We start from the raw sequence: 14,999 nt of genomic DNA, 5'->3' as shown, positions 1-14,999 counted from the left end.
ATTTACAGTAGTTCCATTTTAAATACTTAGATTTTACTTGCGCAACCCCATAAAAAAAAATGCAAAAAAAGTAAACTAAAAACTACTTAAAGACTTAAAAAACACAGCATAAAGCCGCTAATAATTAGGGCTGTTCGATACCACCACAATTTTCTATTCTTCTAATTTCTAGTTCCTGATTGTAAAACGGCCACATAAGGGGGCCGATACCAGAGTACAGATACCTTGAAATATGGCCCGGTGTAGGCCTGATACTACTCACTCAGCCCTACTAATAATGTCAAGAACTCATTGTTTACTACAAAATAAAACAACTGCTGGATCAATCCAATAGACAAACACAGAAAAAAAACATAAACAAGAAATAAGCCTTATAATCGATCAATTAATTGCTCCGTCAGTATTTAATCGATTGTGTGGTATTAATCATGACGTAGAAAGAGTGCACTGGTTCATACAACAAAATGATTAACAGGCTGACGATGTTATTCCTCTCAATACAACAGAAATTTGAGACAGGAGTTCAGAACATTCATAAAGCAAATCCGCCAGGCCATTACAATATTTTTTTTTTAAAATGTAAAACAGTTGCTGGAAAACCCAGACAAGTTCATGTGCACAGAACAATGAGTCAGAACAGAAACGGTACATTCTTGATGGGGAATGCCTCTTATCTTATCTGCCTTTGGTCTTTCAGATGTCCCAGAGGTGTTGGGACTGTTGGGAGCTACCCCCCAACCATGGCCACAACCCTCCTCATCGAGCTCTAATGAAAGCAGACAACTGATGGATGGAGATCGTGAAGGGAGTGGTAATTGAGAGTAAAGCTTCACAGTGCTTTTAGTTAATCGACAAGTCAGGCCAGTGAAAGATGTGTCCAGCGGCAGCTCCGATGATTGGAGCTGGTTAACAAAGACCGCCTCTATAGCTCGCCGCTCATTTGGTAATGAAGGCCGAGCTGGTCCTCTGACGGACAAAGTCCACAGCCAGTGGTGGCATCGTAAAGTGGCTTTTAGCATGTTAACAGGCACACTTACCTAAATACAACCCTCACATAACATTTTCACGACGAATGACAACATGTTTAACCCCCGAGAGGCCTTGCCATTCGCCGGGTCAGTAAAAGGCAGTGGTCCATCAGGCACACAAAACAAAATAAATCTTTTTAATTTGGGGAGGGGGGCTTCATTTAGAGGACAAATGTGTAAAAATATTAGGGGTGTCAAAATTAGTGTGTTATTTGTGAATTAATTTAAAATTCCTTTTAACGCCACTATTTTTTTTTTTACGTGCGATTAATGACCACCTCTTACTTGGAAAGCCTGTACTGGGGGAATTCCAGTCGCAACGCAGCAGACACGTGCGCGTCAAAATTTAACAGTAATATATTTAATAATTATGCATATAGTTGTGGAGACTGGTCTTAAGTTGTATTTTACAATTTTAAAATGTGCAGAATTTCACAAGTTACTTCATGTTAAAGATTAGATAGCTCTTAACTCATTCACTGCCATTGATGGCTATAGACATCAAAAATTAATCTAAATAATTTCTATTAGTTTAATTTTTTCCCCCACTTTTGTTAACAAGAGTATGAGAACCTAGAAAAAAATTTTTATTGTACATTTAGAACAGATATGAAAATTGTGATTAATCGCGAGTTAACTAGTGAAGTTAATTGCCTGTTGCCCCTAATTTTTAATAATCTTTTTTTTTTAACGAATTTATGGCAGGGAATGAGTTATATCATTCACTGCCATTGACGACTATAGAGGTCAAAAATTCATGTGAACTATTTCTATTGGTTTAACATTTTTTTCATTTCATTTTTATGAAAACCTAGAAAAACATTTTTATTGTACATTTATAACAGATATAAAATTTGTGATTAACTATTGAAGTCATGCGATTAATTACGATTAAAAATTGTAATCGTCTGACGCCCCTTTCTTTAAATAAGGGGCATCAGGCGATTAATTTTTTTAACTGTAACTAATCACATGACTTCATTAATCATAAATTTTGTATCTGTTCTGTTCTAGCAAAAGTGGAAAAAAATTAAAACGAATAGAAATAGTTCAAATGAATTTTTTACATCTATAGCCGTCAATGGCAGTGAATGAGTTAATATAAAATTGGGGGAAAATTGTTTAACTAATAGAAATATTAGTCATTGATAGAGTAATTTCATAATAATTCATAAAATTTAGTTAAAGTTAAAAGGTGTACTGTACTGTAAAAAAACGGGTGTGATATTGATTTGTGTTGGTCATTTTTCTGCCACTAGATGGCATAATTGCATATGTAAGACGGTGACAGCTCAGTAATTTTCCTTTTCATATTAACAAGAGTATGAATACTTGGAAAAAAATGTTTACATTTTATTGTACATTTAGAACAGATAAAAATTTGCAATCAATCATGAGTTAACTATTGAACTTGTGCGATTAATTACGATTAAAAAATTTTAATCACCCCTAGAAAATATACAATTAGTGTAGTTTGCGGAGCAATAATATTATCTTCATGATTCAAGATGATGGTTGATTTTATAGGTGTGATTTGTTATTACATGGAATTGACATGGTGAGTCGTTGTGTGTGAGAACAGCGCACAACTCCACTGGGGTTGTCAGAGCACTCTCATTCGGGATGAGTGCATCATGTATCCATTTCCTCAGAGCCCAAACTGGGTGGAATGGGGATTATGAGCAGCAACCCACTTGCATCGACATTAGAAAGCATCAGTGTGTCATGAGATGAATGGGGTTCAAAAAAATTAAGAGCCGCCAGATGTCTGACAACATAATGATCACACCACATGGATCATGGCAACAGTCCTGAGTCCTGACCACAGACCCGTCAGCAGAACCATGCTCGGCATAATGCAGCACGACAGAAGAATCAATATAAGAAGAAGCGCTACTCAACCATTCAAAAGGTACAAAAACAAGAATCACAAACCCTAGACAGTCAAGAGAATAACCACATCTTCAGTATGCCTAAGAAAGCACACATCTGTTGTTTACAGCCTGTCATCAATACTCCGAGCAGGCTGACAAGAGGGAGCCCTGTGATAATTCTCTCAGCAGTGTGGGCCTCTGACAAAAAGCAGAAATCAAGAGGAATGTGCCCCTGTATTTAGATGTCAATGTCTCCCTCTAGTGTTCTCACAAAATCCTGATTATGAGCCCACAGCCACAAAAAATTGGCTTCAATTTATCTTTAGGGGTGTTAAAAAGAATTGTTTCAGCGATATATCACGATATTACCGTGCACAATTAACGTATCGATTCAATATGCGGCCACATCGATTTTTAACTCATTCACTGCCATTGACAGCTTTGGACGTCAAAAATTCATTTTAACTATTTCTGTTAGTTTAAATTTTTTTCCCACTTTTAACAAGAGTATGAAAACCTAGAAAAAAAGTTATTATTGTACATTTAGAACAGATATAAAAATGTTGATTAATCGTGAGTTAACTATTGAGGTCATGTGATTAATTACAATTAAAAATTGTAATCGCCTGACAACCTAATATATAATAATCTTTTCTTTTCTAAAATCTTTTTTTCAAAAAACACATTTTTAATAATCTTTTCTTTTTTTAAATAATATTTTTTTCAAAATAAGAAAAGATTATTAAAATTAGGGCATCAGGCGATTGAATGTTTTATTTGTAATTAATCGCATGACTTTAATAGTTAACTCATGATTAATCAAAAATTGTATATCTGGTCTAAATGTACTTTTTTTCATACTCTTGTTAACAAAAGTGGGAAAAAATGTTAAAACTAATAGAAATAGTTCAAATAAATTTTTGACGTCTATAGCCGTCAATGGCAGTGAATGAGTTAAACATCAATTTTTTATGGAAATATTCAACAAAACATCTGACTTTAAGTTAGCTTTTAAACCAAGAGTGCCATCTAGAGGAGTAAAAAAAAAAAAAATCACAGGTGCTTCAGAAAGCTTCATTTGTCTGTCTGTCTGTCTGGTTAGCTGTTTAGCTAGCTAGCAAGCTGGCCCATTTAAACAAAGAGTGCCATCTAGAGGAGTCAAACAATATCACAAGTGTTTCATGAAGCTTAATTTGTCTATCACTACTGATATGTATTTTCAAAATTTTGAATTTTTTTATCTATTTATAAAAATCGCAATAATCGACTTATAGATTTGTATCATGATTAATCGCTATCTAATCGAATCGTGACCTATGAATCGTGATAAGGATCGAATCGCCAGGTACGAAGCAATTCACACCCCTATTTATCTCCATTTTTTTTTCCTCCCCCAAACATGCTAACCTTGCATTCTACGACACTTTGATCGGACTCGCACGTGACGTAGATCTCGTCCACCGCACGTCGCAGGTTGTCAAACAGGAAGGCCCAGTAACGTGCTCGTAGGTCCACTTTGCGAGGCTGCCGGGCTTTGGTGGGGCTCTTCTCGGGTGCCTTGTCCAACAAGGCACCAGCTGTGCTTTTACTCTCCACACCAGTATTCTGAAAAAAATAGTTTCAAGTTTTAACTTTGTCTCATGAGATAGCGTGAATATATAAAGTCTAAACATCCCTGTTCAAATGCTGTAAGAGATTGTTGTCACATGTACTAAACAGTCCGTATTTGAAATTTTTAAAATGGCAGGAAAAGCCTACTAGAACAGCTGCACTTTATTTTGGGGTTAATCAGGGGCACGTTAAATGTCACAGGTTTGTGGAGCTTGAAAGTAATGGAAAAAGTTTTGAATTCATTTATCTTAATTTTTAAGCATAAAAAAAATAAAATTGGAACGTGTTGTAAACTTTTTCTATCCACAGTGAACCAACTTAATGTGAAATTCTTAAGGGTAGTTCTAAAGACGTGTTGAGTAAAAAAGTCATCTAAAAATTGGTAGCTGGTGCCCTCTGGTGGAAATGGATCCAACAACTCACCTGCTTCTTATTCCTTTGCTGCCCAGAATGAGTCCTCTGAGTTCTTGTGCTGCCAGCGGACTGACTTTTGGACTTTGCTGTGTGGATAAAATGGGAAAAATTATCCTTATAAAATGATTGATGCCATTGGAAATGTGTCAACTTGTCATATATAATGAATGAAAGCCCAATTAGAAGTATACAGTTGAATATCAAAAATACCATTTTGCTCCACAAGAAATTTACAGTCAAACGTTCACCAAGTACAATTTTAATATTCATAGCAGTCTACAAAGTGTCAGTTAGCTCTTGTGTGATGCCATGCATGACTGTTTTGAATTATTTTTTTTGTATGACTTTAGAAGAGCACATGTGTCAAGAGCCGGTCCTCGAGGGCCTGAGTCCTGCATGTTTTCGAGGTTTCTCTACTCCAACGCACCTGATTCAATGATCAGGATCATCATCTGATGAGCTTGAATATGAATCAACTGAGTTGAACGTCCTCAAGGACCGGACTTTTACACCCCTGCTTTAGAGGATTATTTTTCCTAAAATGCAGATATTTTGACTTAAGACGATCTATTATACAATAGTTCTTCCTGACAGTTCCAACAATCCTTATTTAAAAAAATGTCTAATTTCTTAGATATTCTAAATCAGGGGTGGCCAAGTTCGGTCCTCGAGAGCCACTATCCAGCCTGTTTGCCATGTCTCCCTCCTTCAGCGCAGCTGAATCTAATGATTAGCTCATCAGCAAGCTTTGCAGAAGCCTAATGACGATCCTGATCATGAATCAGGTGTGTTAGTGGAAACATGGAAAACAGGCAGGATAGTTAGTGGCTCTCGAGTACCGAACTTGGCCACCCCTGTTCTAAATGAACTAACTAAAACTAACTCATCTTTACAGCGAAAAAGGGCAGTAATCCAACAAGAAATGGGCTAAGACAAGAGGAAACCACAAGCATTGCATTGAGGGAGTGTGGGAGGTGTGTGAGTGGGAGAACAGAAAAAAAATCTATTAAGGTAGCCTCTTAAAACAAAAACGTGAATTTTGCTTGAGCAGCACTGACCTTCCTCCTCTTTATTCTCCAGTGGGACACTCCATGCAATCAGGTTCCGAGCAGCGCGGCCCTCTTCGGCGACGATCTTGCGAACTTTGTCATGACTGTTGGAGCGCTGGAAAGATGCCTGCAAAAAGGATCCCAAACATCAATATTTCACTGCATACGTATCAGCGGTGTGACTCAATAGAAGGGAGACTTTCACTACAATATATATGGCAATATACGGCGACTCTACTTTTTTTTTTTAAGATATAAGGCCCTGTTGTAGGTGAACTCAACTCGCGTCACAAGCTGCAGTTTGGCAGATAGCATGTTTATTAGTTAATTAAAAATGAACTAAAACTAAACACAAATGCTTTTAAAAACAAAAACTAAAACTAAAACCAACTAGAACTAAATATAAGTATAGAAAAGAAAATCCTTTGTTTTTAATACCATACATGAGCTTTCAGGGTTCGTTTTAAAAGCATATATTTCGGCAATGATAAAACTATCCATCCATTTCTACTGGACGGGTGAACTGAAGCCTATCCCAGCCAACTTTGATCAACCATGATCTCCAGTATAAGAATATAACCTGAAGAAGAAAAAAAAGAGAGAGCAATGATGATGACATGTCGCATTGGTAAAATTACCGAATGAACAATACTGAGCTCTCTCAAAAAAAAAAAAAAAAAAAAAGAAAAGAATATAACCTGATAATATATTGATTTAAACACCAAGTGTATGTAACGACATGCACATCACGCATCTCCAAGTACTTCAAATAAAAAAATGCAGAAGCTCTTACCAACCGTATGAAGTCTGAGGATAATGTGACACAGTATTGCACTCGAATCCAAGTTAAGTCACAAGCAATTTCTTACATGCATGCAAGTGCAGTAACAATTTATATTGGATGTCGAGTATTCTTTGATAGTATAGTTCTTAGGGGTGGGAATATTTGAATGTCTCACGATTCGATTTGATTCGATTCGATTCAGATTTTTTGGGGGGGGCCCTGCGATCCGATTTTTTTTGTTCAAAATGATTTGATTGACAATGATTTTTGCTTCAATCTCTAGATGTGCAAGGAATTGTAATGATCTACTCCAGTCTGACTCGCTAATGCTAATTAGCGGGCTACTCGCACTTTTATAACTCAAAAGAACGGCTCCACGCTGCAAAAATTTTTTTTTTATTGGAATAGCTTGATTGTGACTTTTTCCTTCTACTCTCTAATGTGGCTACAACTTAATGTATTAGACCGCGTGGAACCACACTGCCCCTAAGTGGCCAAATCGGGTATAACATGAACAGCGCTCCCAATAAAGGCACACACAGACAAAGGCAAGACAGTATAAAATAATTTAAATAAAATCGATTTGGAGACATTTACAATCGATTCTGAATCGTACTAAATGAGAATCGATTTTTTTGGGCACACCCCTAATAGTTTTACAGATCTTGTATTGCATCTCAGTAGTCGTATTGAATGAAGAGACCGTTGTGTATTGCTTTGGACTTGGCAGTCTGATGCAAGGGTATTGTTGCTATGGTTACCCATTAAGCACAGTGCTAAAATATGGCGTGCTGTAGTGTCCATGTCTGCAAATGAGCATGCTGCAGAGCTGCAAACTTTTAATTCAAACAGGAACTATTGGGTCGGATTCACAGTGGTGTTTTGCAACATACTGTTGAGCGCCGGAGTCAAATGCACCACACTGCGAGAGCTTTAAACGCAAGCAAGGCTGTGACAAGAAACAGCTCGGGGCTCGAACCAACCCGCTTTGCGCCCAACATGCATCATGGCTGACCTACACATTGAGTATGCATCAGTGATTGTAGAAGCGCAAAGCGAGCAAAAAAACACTGGAAGGCAAGTCACATATTTTGTAGGGATGTTCAATACCATTTTTTTTTCAGACTGATACCACTAGTATATTTGATACACAAAATTTCCCCGCCCCAAAAAACAATGACAGATCATTTTAAAGAAAGGCCTATATGTAGCATCTTTCTTTAAAATTGTATGAAATCAATGGCAATTTTCTATCCCTCTTATTTTAAATTTTTAGTTCCTGATCATAAAATGCCACAAAAGGGTGGCCAACACAGGTATTGGCCCGATACCAATACCTGGTATCGGTACTCACCCATCCCTACATATTTATTTGTCTTTTGCACCATAAGACCTGACTGTGAAATAGAATCTCAGTACATCCTTATCTAACAGAGAAAAAAAGTGTTGAAAGAGAGGAACAAATGTGCTTTGCATTTTTAGATGACGTAAACAATATGATAAAGAACGTAATGTGCTCCATTGTTAATAGACTGCTAGATTCTGGCATTCATGTCCTCAGTCTCTCATTCACTGAGTTCTGTCTCAGTATAATGGTCCCTACTTCCTCTGCATTATTTAATAACTCAGTTGAAAATGACCATAGGGTGCATTTTTTTTCTTCTTCTTCCCTCTCCTCTTAAAGGTCAACCTGAAACAACTCATGTTATTGCTAATTAGCCACCGAACAAAAGTACGCCTCTGGTTATCCTATCATCTAAAGTCCTCTACGGTTGCATCCTAAGCAACGCCACAAAAAAACTGTCTATGCGATGTAAGAATCGTTTTTATAGTCATTCATCAGGTACAACAGCATACGTGGGTGTCACATTATGCAGTGCCAAAAATGCACAGTGCATTGGTCCTGATACTATTTAATGTCCCCCAGGGAGATAGCCAGCTGACCTACTTTTGGTGTGCAAAAAATTCTTCACGTCAAGTGGCCTGTGCACTTATTCTTCCGAGTGAGAAGACCGCAGAGATAAGAAGATAACACTGTACACAAACACAAGAGAATCCCTTGCCTGTTCGCCGCTAATAGCTAACACATTAGCTTGAACCCACCTAATTAACAGAGCAGCACCAGTTCAGCCGGCTAAACTACACTGTAAAGGGCACAGACTCCTTCACTGACTACCGGAAACAAGACCCATTTTCCAAGCCGGTGCTGAGTAAGGAGCAAGTGTAAGGTTTCCCTTTCAGTCCCCTGCAAGCAACAAAAGAGGCGAGAGCCCCTTAGGAGACGAGCAAAACATGAAATACATACGGAATAGAAGAAGAGCGCAGAAAGCGCTTCTTGGTCCTCGTCCAGGACTGACATGCTGTTGCTGCCCACTTCAGGCGCCCTCTTCCCCCTCACCAGCAGCGCCACTTGTACGACAGGCCATGACCATCTGACAGGGGGACTAAAATAGACTCCCAGTGCTCGCTCCACAATGTCAACGCAACTTGCGCCGATAGTTCAACTTGTCTCAGGAAGACCGGAGCAGTTTCGGCCCGAACTGGCTGCTGCTGCTGTCCATCAGCTCGACACTGCGAGCCGCTTGTTACATTTGCAGCTTCTGTGCTCCACTTTGGGAGCCCACACTCTCTTCCTCGCGCTCTCCTTCTGCCGCGACTCTGCGCAGTCATGCACGCAGCCCCCCCAACCTGTGCTGCCAGTGATGAGAGCGTAGCTGCAGGCAAAGGGACAGTGTGCGTGTATAACCACACATTCGCATTAGCAACATAAGAGTGACGCTCGGAATCTGATTGGACTCTGCATATGATGATTCATAGTCTTATGGGGGAATTTTTATTTATTTATTATATATATATATATATATATATATATTTTTTTTTTTTAGACAAGCCTTCATGGTTTAGCGGCAAGACAAATGCTACATTAGAATCAACTAGTTTTTCTGATAAAATATTTGTTAAATTGACCTTTTTACTTGCTGCGCGGTCGTTGGACGAGTGGTTGGCACAGCCAAGAAGTCCTAGATTCAAATAGCCCAGGCTGTGTAGAGTTCCATTCTGGTCGGTCTGTTTTATTTATTTTTTTTTTCCCCAGTAAAGATCCAAAATCAAGAGGGGCTTAATAAGAAACTAAAACTTTTTACATTTAGAGTTTCCCACAGCGTTTTTTTTTTTTTTTATGCTGGCAGCCCGCCAAACTTTCCTTGAAGGAAGGAAGGTGGGAAATTGGATATATCCCATTTAGATACTCCCAGATTACTGATTCTGATAAAAATGTTTGTTCTGGTTAACGCAGTCAATCCAAATCACATTGTGTTACATGACGTTACTTATTTCGAATAACTATAATAAATAGATTAATCTGTTGGTAATCGTGACTCTAAATTATGTTTTGGTATTAAAAATCTTTGTCTCTACGGGGGTTGCCATTGTCGAGTGACGTCAGATTTAAACTGGTCGGTGATGCTGGGGTCCTTTTTTTTCTCCTCCCGATTTCGCACCTGAATCTCCAAATTCAAATAGGCGTTCCCGAACACCTTTCCCGGTATAAAGTCGGAAAAGTCCGAATTTCCATCTTCCTCGAATGCAGCATAAGGGTTTTCTGGCTTTGGTCATGTGACATTTGCAGGATGCGCTAGTTGAAATAACATGCAATTTTATTGTGTTATAATTTTTAGCGTTTTTACAATGTTCAAACCGTTATTGTTGTACTTGCCTGCATCAATCATTTCCTTAAAATAATAGAAACTAGTATTGCTTTTGCAGTTTCCTAGAAAGAAAATATTTAAGATGTGGACAATACATTTGTTCAATTTACACCAAATATAAACATTGTGATTTGAATTTGTTCCCCACTGTACCTAATATAAAACGAACCATGGCCGGAGTTAGTTATGTACCTCATTAGAATTACAAACAGTTTGAACATGCACTCGTGCATTTTGCAGAGCTACACGAGGAGTTTGTTGTTAACTAGTCAGCACTCATCTTAGTCAGTGGTCAACTATTATTCCTACTAGTTGAGTCATTTCCACAGCAACTATGATCACTAACCATGATGTAAAAAAAAAATAAAACATCCAAAACGATCGAAGCCTTATATCGTCGAGCTGGTAGCACCACACCCACTTGGAAGGTAAAGGCACACTAAAACCAAAATGGATTTAATCGTGGCTGCTAGCTAGCCGGCGTTAATCCAGCCACGCGCAAGACAACAGATTTCGGAGACGTACAATAGGCGCTCCATTTCGACAAAAAAAATAACATAACGAGATGATTCCGGTTACCTTGAGAGCATTAATGGACGGGTTTTTGTTTTTGCCTCCTCCATGTGACGACCCCGAGCTGTTGCTGCCAGACCTCTCCCTCCCGTCACCTCCGTGCCCGACTCTCGGTCCCAGACGGTGCTGCCCGGCGCCGCGCCGTCGTCCGTCGTGGCGGCCGTCTTTGTTCATCGATTCGCGCTACGTTCAACGCTCAGTCGGTGAGAAACGCTTAGTCCACGGACAAAGTTGTCCAGTTGTCAGAGTGGATGGGAAACCATGTTACATGACAGCGAGGCTAAGATACCAAAAAACGGAAGTCCGATGACATTGCGATGTTTTAGATAGACGGCAATGTGGTCCAATCATGTTACGCTAACATGAGAGCGACATGGTTGATAGCCAATCGAGTGCAGGATAATTCGGGTCACAGGGCGGGACTTAGTTACCGAGGGCGGGACTGCACGTCTCTACCATGGCAACCATAAAGATTGAGCGGGCATTTCGCTAAACGTGTGCAAATGAATCTACTTTCAAAATAAAGGTACATTCGTTGTGCTTCATACTGGAAATAATAGAAAATTGGATTTTAAATGTACGATCTAAAAAGATACAAAATTCCCTCAATTTATTTAATAAAAACTACATGAAAACTAGGCACACCTCTGAATCCCTGAAGCTTTCGTGTTTTTTTTTTGTATTATCTAAATGTCAATTGGATGTTTATTTGATCTCCAAAAGCCATAATGAAAAATATTTACACTAATGTCATTAAATCTCTCATACTTACGATTATCTCCATTCTTGCTGTCTTTTTTGATAACTCGATAATGCTGTCCCAATGGAAGTGTTTCGAAGTGAGTTAGGTTGTGTCTTAGATGTTTCATAAATAGACCACAAGCCGACTAGAAGTGATGCACATCGTGCAAGTCTTAAAACGTCCGTTTATGACAACGACAACCACGACGTATGGGTATGTTTTGAAGACTGCACATGTGTTTGAGCAACGTTTTACGAACGTACGTTTTCAGACATGCGACACTTGTTTTATTGTGAAATCTCAAACCGGAAATCTAACAGTCTTCTGCCCCAGCTCCGATGACACAAGCAACGTTGTTGTCAACTGTTCACGGTAACCGCAATTATTCAGGCAACAAAGTATACGTTATACAATTCGAGTCGTTAGTGATTATTTCGCATTTCGGATACGTTCAAGTATTTTGAGGTTCTGCCATTCTGTCTGTTTGCACGTCGCTTCGTTGACTTAACCATACCAACACATACTTCGACATCTTAGCCGATTTTTAAAATAGTGCGATAGACTACAAACATGATAAGAGGGAAAATGGCAAACGAGTGTTTGCTGCTCTTTTAGTGTATGGTGTACTAGTTCAAGTTGACTACGATACGATACGATATACTTTTATTTTCCCCGTGGGGAACTTTTTCCTGGACTCCGTCCAGCTGCAGTTTACAGTAAATTAGAGATAATAATAATAATAATAATAATAATTAAGACTACAGGATGCGCCACACAACTCTATCTGACGTAGTACCAAGACTGACCTGTGAGAGGCAGCATAGTACCACAGGGCCTCCATGAATACAAAAAAAGAAGAGTGGGAATAGTGTACTGTACTAAAATTAGGCTAAATGTTAGTAACTAAATTTACGACTCAGAGCGAGCTTTAAAACACTGCCACTCGATAAGTGACAAATAATATCTAACCCCATAAGCAACAGGAAATGCTGTAAAATTGTAGAATGACAAACCAAGGAGTGAATTGAAATGAAATATTCATAAATATTAGTTGTTGTTTTTTTAAAGCGACAAGGCAAATTCCATTTGCGAATACGAACTAGGATGCTCTTAAAAGATCAATCAGTATCAAGTATGATTGATTATCATACCAATTTCTGTATCTCCCCAGAGATGTCACCTTCTACTGTGACGGCGGTGGCATTGCTGGCCCTTCAGTTTGTGTTGGTACTCAGCTCTCACAAACATGAAGATCATTTAGGACACCAGCTACATTCTGAACATGACATGAATGTCTTGCTGGGAGAGAAGGTTGTGAAACACTATTTTTCCTTTTATCTTGATAGCCTTGTGACTTAGCTTAGCTTTTATGTGATGCTTTTGTAGGACCCTGAGGAGTTAAACAAACTAAGCCCAGAAGAGCAGAGGAAGAAGATGATGGAAATTGTAAAGAAGATTGACAAAAATGCTGACAAACACCTAAGCGCAGGTAAGATTGTGTGCATTGTAACACTTAAAAGAAGAAAAGGTGAACAAGCAATTGATTTTGGTTTCTTCATAGAGGAGATTGCTCTATGGATTCAGCATGTGTACAGAAAATATGCCCTGGACGACGCAGAGGAGCGCTTTGCTGAATTTGACACCAACAAAGACGGTGTAGTATCGTGGGAGGAGTACAACATGGTCGTCCATGACAAGCTCTTTCATTTTGATGAAAGCACAATCCTGGATGATCCTGAGCAAGAGTCTCTGCGACATGTATGTACTATATGTACACCAACATCCCCATGGCAACATGTTAATTCATAACACCAATATGTCATCTTATCTTATCCTCCCGTCAGCTCCACCTGAAGGAGAGGAGGCGCTTCAATTTCGCAGACCTGGACGGTACGCTCGGCCTCAATGTGACCGAGTTCCTGGCCTTCACCCACCCGTCTGAAGTGGACCACATGGCTGTAAGATCAGAGTGGATCTTGGATGGATAATGTACTCGGGATGTTAGATCCTCTCATCCCCCTTCTTCTAATTACAGGATTTTGCAATCGAGGATGTGCTAAATGACTACGACTTGGATCAAGACGGACTGATCAGTCTGAAGGAATTTATTGGTGACATTAGACGTGGAGGTTAGTACATTTTGATAAAAAAAAAAAAAAAAGAAGTACTTGAAATGTATTGCTGTTGACTTTCACAACAGATTTCTACCTGAACAAAAAAGATCAAAGTCAGGTTTTTTTTCTTCCCTTTTACTATTGAAAATTAATATGCAATTATATTTGTCAAGGTCCTCTTCTATTTATTTATTTAATTATTACTTTTTTTACAAACACAAGCAATAAATACACATAAATGTTTTGGTCTTATAAGTTAGGCTTATGCTAAAACAAAGACAAATAAGTCAAACCAAACAAGTGTGGTGTAAACATAAATCAGCAAGCAAAATAAAAAAAATAAAAAATAACTGTAATTTACCAACCTTACCACTAGGAGGAGTAACTACTGTTCACTCCAATGTTTTCATCTGATTGTACATTAAAAAAAAAATTGTGGTCATCTATGAGCATGCATATCTAGTTTCTACTCAGTTTACCATGATGAAATCAAATTTTATATGCTTACTATCGCTTTCAATACATAATTATTTAGAGTGTACATGTTGATATGAACTACACCATTTACCACAGATGTAAAGTGATGGAATTGTCTGTCGTCATTTTGAAAAGGTATATTAACCCTGACAATTTTTCTCCCCAAGTGCACTGACTTTGCAATCCCTGTCGCTTGTCTTTGAAAGAGGACGCCCCTTCACAGTGGGAGGTGGAGGAGACCGTGCGCTTCAAGGACCTCTACGATCAAGATAAGGACGGCATGTTGAATCGAGAGGAGCAACTCCGCTGGATTGCGCCCAACAGCTACGGCGCCGCTCGAGAAGAAGTAAGACATGACTTTTGACATTAAAATTTGGATTGTTTCCATTTGTTTGGTGACGGCACGTTCATTTATCATTCACAGGCTCTTCATCTCATTAAGGAGATGGACCAGGATGGAGATGGGCAAATCTCAGAGGCTGAAGTTTTGAAAAACCAAGATACCTTCTTGAACAGCGAAGTGACGGACTACGGCAGACATATGCACTTGTCGCATGATGAACTATAGCTTGAGATCCTTATTTTGTCATTTGCTCCCACATCAAGAATTATTAGATTTATTTTTA

General features: G+C 38.7%; 2 protein-coding genes across 5 annotated transcripts in view; one reads left to right on the top strand and one right to left on the bottom strand.

The window, feature by feature from the left end:
* Window positions 1-11,356, bottom strand: part of scaper (S-phase cyclin A-associated protein in the ER) — a 57,343-nt gene extending 45,987 nt beyond the window's left edge. For 3 of the 4 annotated variants that reach the window (XM_077567341.1, XM_077567344.1, XM_077567342.1), the window contains exons 1-4: window positions 11,047-11,356; window positions 5,986-6,103; window positions 4,937-5,013; window positions 4,310-4,507 (exon numbers count right to left, since the gene is read on the bottom strand). In XM_077567341.1, the coding sequence (XP_077423467.1) occupies window positions 4,310-4,507; window positions 4,937-5,013; window positions 5,986-6,103; window positions 11,047-11,214 (561 nt within the window). In that variant the 5' untranslated portion in view covers window positions 11,215-11,356. Of the gene's footprint in view, window positions 1-4,309; window positions 4,508-4,936; window positions 5,014-5,985; window positions 6,104-9,065; window positions 9,360-11,046 lie in introns of those variants that run through there. The other variant, XM_077567343.1, reaches the window with a different exon arrangement.
* A 732-nt stretch (window positions 11,357-12,088) lies between these two features.
* rcn2 (reticulocalbin 2) lies at window positions 12,089-14,948 on the top strand. The gene is made up of 8 exons (XM_077568259.1): window positions 12,089-12,154; window positions 12,954-13,093; window positions 13,169-13,271; window positions 13,344-13,540; window positions 13,627-13,740; window positions 13,818-13,911; window positions 14,580-14,719; window positions 14,798-14,948. Exons 1-8 carry the CDS (start codon window positions 12,121-12,123, stop codon window positions 14,939-14,941), a joined length of 966 nt encoding a protein of 321 aa, XP_077424385.1. The 5' UTR covers window positions 12,089-12,120; the 3' UTR covers window positions 14,942-14,948.
* Window positions 14,949-14,999: the final 51 nt, after the last annotated feature.

This window comes from Vanacampus margaritifer, chromosome 6 (assembly GCF_051991255.1).
Source record: "Vanacampus margaritifer isolate UIUO_Vmar chromosome 6, RoL_Vmar_1.0, whole genome shotgun sequence".
Classification (NCBI taxonomy): domain Eukaryota; kingdom Metazoa; phylum Chordata; class Actinopteri; order Syngnathiformes; family Syngnathidae; genus Vanacampus; species Vanacampus margaritifer.
This window is presented reverse-complemented; position numbering and strand designations above follow the sequence as displayed.